Source organism: Pygoscelis adeliae, unplaced genomic scaffold (genome assembly GCF_000699105.1).
Source record: "Pygoscelis adeliae isolate BGI_AS28 unplaced genomic scaffold, ASM69910v1 Scaffold1067, whole genome shotgun sequence".
Lineage (NCBI taxonomy): Eukaryota > Metazoa > Chordata > Aves > Sphenisciformes > Spheniscidae > Pygoscelis > Pygoscelis adeliae.
The window spans coordinates 40,416-46,706 of record NW_008825176.1 but is presented as its reverse complement, the minus strand read 5'-3'; the positions used below and the strand labels follow the sequence as shown (position 1 = coordinate 46,706).

The 6,291-nt window shown below is 57.8% G+C and overlaps 1 protein-coding gene across 1 annotated transcript in view; it reads right to left on the bottom strand.

Moving 5' to 3' along the window:
* Positions 1–19: 19 nt before the first annotated feature.
* Positions 20–6,291, bottom strand: part of SLC38A10 (solute carrier family 38, member 10) — a gene marked incomplete at its 5' end in the record, with an annotated part of 36,821 nt that continues 30,549 nt past the window's right edge. Inside the window, 2 exons of the mRNA XM_009328923.1 lie at positions 20–2,992; positions 3,330–3,509. Of these exons, the coding sequence (XP_009327198.1) occupies positions 1,806–2,992; positions 3,330–3,509 (1,367 nt within the window). The remainder of the gene's footprint in view (positions 2,993–3,329; positions 3,510–6,291) is intronic.

Sequence of the window (6,291 nt, the reverse complement as noted above, 5' to 3'; positions counted from 1 at the left end):
CCGCGGCAGACTTCAGAGACGTGCTCCGGAGCCCGCTGCCGCCCCTGCCCCGACAGACACGTAGAGGGGTCGGCTGCGGAGCGGCTCCGGGGCTCCCGGCCGCGTTGCTTGTGCTTTAAGACGGCGAAATGGAGAAGCTCACTTGTACTATGGGGGGAGTCCTGAGGGTTAAGGCCGTGACAGTCGGGGGGAAGTAGCGCGGGCGGTCCTCCTGAAGAAGTACGCCCAAGTCCGTGGCTGTTGCCCTGTGGCTCCGTGTCATTTTAATGAGAAATTAAGACGACATCCTTCGAGCAACAGGCGCACGTCCCAGGCAGGCGGCAGCAGAGTTCCCGAGCGACCAGAACTGGTGTGACGGTCCCGCGTGTCCGATAACGACCCGTCCCTGGCTCTGCGAGGTCCCATCGGACACGAACTCGACGAGGCTGGTTTACCAAAGACACTTTGAGATACGGATATAAAAACCACCACAGTGATGAGGTCTGTAGACTCCAGGCTGGGAAATTTCAGCCATTCTAGTGAGAGCTTTGGGATTTGATTTCTTACATTCGCAAGTCAGGATGTAAAAACAAAACAAAACAAAAAAAACACAAAGGGATGAATCACTGTCTGGGAGCCCGAAACGAACCAGGGCTCTCACAGAAGCTCTTCCCTTCCTCGCTCATAAAATACATTTCCAGGGGCGGGGTACCGACATCTAGGGATGTAGAACACAGCACAGAGCGGGGCTGGGAAGAGTACACGACACAAACACGCTCCACCGCGTTACAGAGAGAAGAGGTAGGTATGCTTGAGCCAAGCCCCCGAGTCCGCCCTCTTAAGCCACGTCTTTTGTTACCAAATTAGTCACCTCTTGCAGAAAAATCAAGCTGGTTGGGGGGAGGGGGCAGTCTGCGGCCCCCGGGTTGAGCTTCATAATGCACTTTGGACAGAAGTCGAGCTTGAAAGCACAGATGAGAGTTGAGCGTCCGGGGAGGGTGGTGAGAGCAAAGCTCCGTGTTATTGCTAGTGTGTGGCCAACCAATTAAATCCCTGGGAGTAGAGGCAGCACAACAGCAGCAGTTGTGCCCGTTTAAGGCAGCGTTTCTACTAAACTAGGTTCCTAAACCACAACTATCTCCTAAACATGCAAGAGTAACGGCTCCCATTTCAAGAGAAACACCAAAGCAATTGGCTAAGCTGGTCTTCAAACTCACGGCTTGATGCTCCTCCAGAACAAAGCCTTTCCCGAGATGTGCGATCCCCGGTTCCCCTCCTCCCGCAGCCCCAGACCTCGGCCCCGGAGCCCCCCGCGGCCTGGGCGAAGGAACCCGAGGCAGGTGCCAGAGAAGCCTTTCCGAGCGGGCAGGGGAACCTCGCGGACGACCACCTCGCTTCGGAAAGGGGAGTTGAGAGCCGGATGGAGAAGGCAATTGGATACGCACGAGGTGTTGAAAAAGGTCCTTGAAAGCTGGCCTGGCAGGGAACCAAGGTAGATGGCAACCTCTGAAAGCCAGAGGACAGCAGGAGCTTTTCTTTCACGGTTGCCATCTCCTCAGCCACCTGCAAGCACAGGCAGGGAGGCGCTACCGTCGCAGAGACCCGAGAAGCCCACGGTTCCCTGGACGGCGCTCACGGGTCCAAGGAGATCCCGTGGGGTCCAAGCACCGCGTCCGGCAAAGCGCTGCTGGCTTAGACCAACCACTGCCTTGAGCAACAGTGGCCAAAAAAACCAGCCGGTTAACTTGAACCTTCCCTACGGAGCCCCCTCAGCCTCGTGCCTGTGGCCAACACCCGCAGCCACCCACCGAGCACGACCACCCCGCTCACACGCTCCTGTCCGTCTGCGTCATCTGCTTGATCTGCCGGCTGTGGACCACCTGCTGAGCCCCCTCCGCAACTTGGTTTAATCGTGTCTCTAGAGCACTCCGGAGGTCGTTTACTTTCACATCTGGAAGGGGGTTCAGGCCAATGAACACCCCCGCCCCCCGTGCAGCCTCCTCCTCCTCCTCCTCCTCCTCCTCGGTCGGCAGCAGGTCCCGTCTCCTCCGGCGGAGGTCCAGGTCCGCCTGCAGTTTCAGGTCCCGGTTCGGTTTGACATCGTGGTCCGGCCTCTGGTCCCCCTGGGCAGCCGCTCCTCTCTCGGGCTTTTGGGCAGGACCATTCTCAGGGCCCGGTTTCTTCTCAGCATCGTTTAAGAGACCCCCATCCCCGTGCCTCTGCTTGCTCCGGAGACCTCCCTGCGGGTCCTGGGCCACGTCCACCACGTTCTCCCCAAGAGCTTCCTCCTTTCCCTCCCCTTTGCCGGGCAGGTCCCGCTGCAAGGCCTGCTGCCGTCTGCCAGCACCCTTGCCTCCCTCGGCGTCTGCACCTCTCCGACGCTCCCGTAGGTGCTGCTCGCTCTCTGCCACGTTCCTTTTACTGGAGGAGTCCAGCGCAACTGCCAGGTCTTTGGGCTCCACCTGACTCAGTGCTTTGGCTTTAAGGTCTACTCCTGAGTCTCTTTCCAGACTCTTTCCTGCTACTCCCTGAACTTTGGCAGCCCCCAGCTGTTCTCTTTGGATGGGAGCTGTAGCTACTTCCACGGCTTTCAGGGAATTCTTCTTCTCGTGGACGTCTCTTCCAGCTTTGGCTTCATGACCTCCTCCTAAATCCTCCGCCAAGGGCTTCTTTTCTAGGTGGTTTCTGGCTGCCGGAATGTGTTGGGCATCCCTGTGAAGGGGATCCCAGTTCTCTGCGAGATTTTTAACAGCTCTGTCATTCTCCTGTGGCGGCACCTTCCGCTCCTTGGGAGGAACCCCCGGAATCTCACGCCTGCGCCCAGCCTCTTCCAGCTTCCCTGCAGCCCCCCTGCGCTGCTCCGCAGAGTCGGCAGGCTGCCTGCCCGGGCCCTGCGCAGGGTGCTCCAACAGCTCTTTGCTGAGCGGCTTTGCAGCAGCTTCTTGCTTAGCTCCGAGGCCCTCGTCCTCCCTGCTCTTGGAGAGAGGCACGGCGGGCTCCTGCTGCGTTTCCGCTGCAGAACAAAAACCGACATGTAAAAAGCTTTTTCTTACGAGTGAGAGATTCCCTTCTCCCGCCACCCCGTTCTGCACAACGGGGGACAGGAGAAGAGATCACACCATCAACGGCCACGCGGGAAAACGAGGAGAGCCCTGGGGGAGAGCGTCATCCCTGTGATCAGGGGCCGGGGATCCCCGCCTCGGAGGTCAGGGTCGGACACAGGAATGGCTTTTGCAGAGTGGTCTCTGCCGTGTGCCAGAGGGACTCGGATCTCTGCCGGCCTGATTCTAAAGCTGCTTTGAGCGGTGATCAGCCTGTGGAGGGGTCACGCTCTTTGGCGATGTCCTTACCTTGCTTTGGCTTCTCCTCTCCTCCCTCCTCCTGCCTTTGCTGGTGGATCTCCTTGTGCTGCTCTTCAATTACAGCCAGCAGTTTTGCCTGCTGGTCAAGTAGCTGCTTCTGCTGGACCTGCTGTTCTTTGATCACCTGCAGCAGCACAGCATGATCAAGCAGTTTCGCCTGCCCCGCTTCTAGAAAAGGGGAAAAAAAAGAAAGAAAAACCAATCCGTGACCCAAACCCCTCACTAATCATCTCTCAGCGTTGGAGGGGCTGCAGGGGCTTCCCTCGGCAGGAAGGTCCTACTCTGCAAACGCTGCCCATTTGCCAGGAGGGAGGGAAGGACGCGGTACGGCTCTGCTGCTGGCGCTGACAGCCATCACGGCGGCACCGCTCCGGCGTACCTCCACCGAGGACGGCAGCCAGAAGCCCAGACGGGCTGCTCACCAGCGTATGTGCTAAGACAGGGCACTGCCCTCCCGAAAAGATGTGGGCGGAGGGATCGAAACCAAGCTCTCGTCATTAACTGCTCAGGGAGAAGAGCCACGAAGAGGTACAGGGGAGCAGGTCCGCTGGGGTCCCAGCGCAGGGAAGGACGAGGCGGCTGCTTGGCACAGGAGCTGGAAGAGGACGGGACCGGCAGCAGTCGACCGAGAGCCGGGGGCTCAGCTGCCCAAGCAAGACGAGCTGCTTTTAAAGCTGCCTGCGGTGCCTGGGGAAGCCCCAGCGCTGCTGCAGAGCGGCTCTCTAGATCACCTCTTCAAATGCACTGCAAAGACTTCATCCCAGCTAAACCGAGCCTGGAAAGGCCACAAACAGCAAATGTGCAATCTTAGGAGGAGCTGGAAGAAGTCAGCCAAGGCACAGCACCGGGAGCCGCCCTCAGAGGGAAACTACCTGCACGGTGGGATAAACCGACACGGAAACACCGACCCAACACGTGAGGTACAGATGCCGAGCTGGGTCTTTTCAGGGGGCAAGTCCTGGGTTACAGCCACAGCGGTAAGAGGCTACTGTTGTCTCTTCTCCCGGCATAGCCAAGTGAAGGTCTAGCCTGGCCCACAGCAGGAAAACACCCACCGAACAATCCTGCCAAAGATTTTGGCTTTGAGCAGGGTGAAAGGGCTGGGATCCCGAGCAGCAATCAAAGGTTTAACGGCCCAGTGCTCTCGCACGCAGCAGGGCAGGTCGTCAGGCAGGTTGAAACCACAAGCGGCACAGAAAGTCAGCCCCACCTCCCGCCGAGCCGAGACACCACCGCAATAAAACTGAGCTCCCTGCGCCACGTAACAAGAGGAAATCCCTGCCCGCCGGCCCTTCGCAGCCGCGAAGTCACACAAAACAGATGAGTGCATTTCGGGCCAAGCAGAAGTGACTCACGTTGATTCACTCGCTGCAAGTGACACGTCACGTACAGACTATGAGGCCCAGGTCTGCACGGAAACGTTGCTGCCTTTTCTCTGCCTGGACAGACACCCAGACGTATCGTATCGTATCCGGAGAGTACGAACCTGTGTGTTGCTTGCCTCCCACGCCAACGAGCAGCGTTCCTCCGAAACTGAAGGTGTTTCTAGACTATTATGCCCCAAAGGAAATAATGCCAAAATTAATAGCCTGTAAAATGCCATTGAAATTAAAAAGGGATGCCGTCCAGGTTAATCCTTCTCCAGCACGCGCTGCCTCCCCCTGTCCCGCTAATCACCCACAAGGTGATTACAGAGAAATATTTCCAGTTCACATTATGGCGCTGTTAGCCGCGGGCCCCTGGCATTCCCCTTCCGCTCCGTTAACAGAAAGCTGGGCTGCGACGGGGAATTTGGTCGTTTCAAGAGAGCAATTGACTTCTCGAGGTCTGTTTATTTTTCGCACTTTGCTCAGAATAAACAGTGAAAACAGAAGTCATTTCTACTATCTCGCTCTCCGAGCCTGCCAGGTCCCAGCTCGGCATGGGAATGTTTGGGTTGAACAGGCAGCAGGCAAAGGTTTAATGCCAAATCAAAGCGTTTCTCACTGAGAGCTCTGCAAACACGTGTAGCTCCCGTATTTGTGCAGCACACCTCTTCCACGCAAACAAAAGGCAACGCTATCTCCCGGCTCCTCCTTTGACCGGGGGGAAAGCAGGCCTCAGCCGGTGCTTTGGCTGGATTTTAACAGGCACTCTTCCTAAAAAACATCTTAAACAATTATAAAATGAAAGCACTTGAGTTCACACGGCCCAGGGCAGCTACGTCCGGAGCATTCAACAACGGTCCCGGTGAGGCAGCTGTTTGCGGAGAGCATCCACGGAGCTACGCGCCCACCGCCTCGCTCCTGCGACGCCTTTTCAACCTTTCCACCCTCTCCCAGCCTCTGGGTACGAAGCTCAGCTCTAGGCAGAGGAGCAGAACAAGCCCAGAGCACCTTTTGGTGACATCCTCATGGGAGAGCATCCCCGGCACGTCCCACACAGACTGAGATGGAAAACCCCACGGAAGCTCGTGACCCTTCATCCTCCTTGAAACATGAAGAGCCCTTATAGTCCACACCTGCCACTTGCTTTTTACGCTCAAGTTTTTGAAGTCCCATTGCAACACAGAATGGAAAGAAAATAATTAGAAAACCAAGATGTAACCACCAAACAAAGAGGAGGGCGATACCGCTCCCCATGAGCAGAGCCTGCCCGCTGCCATCGCTCGTCAGCCCAAACGCCCGTCACCTTGGACCGGAGCAGCGAGGGGTGGCACGAAGGCAAAGAGCCACAGGACCACAGCACGCACAGGCTGCGAGTCCGAGCTCAGGCTCCAACCCCTCTCGCAAGGCAGAGGTCGAAGGCGGCGAGCTCAGCCCGGGCAAGGGCTCACCGCACAGTACCAGCATCGAAGCTCCGTGGGCAGGGCTTCGCCACCGTTCCCCCGCACGGCCACGTGCCCAGGTCTCCCCATGCGCTAAAGCCTGCGTCTGCCCCACGCCGCGAGGCTGTAGGGCGATGCCCACCC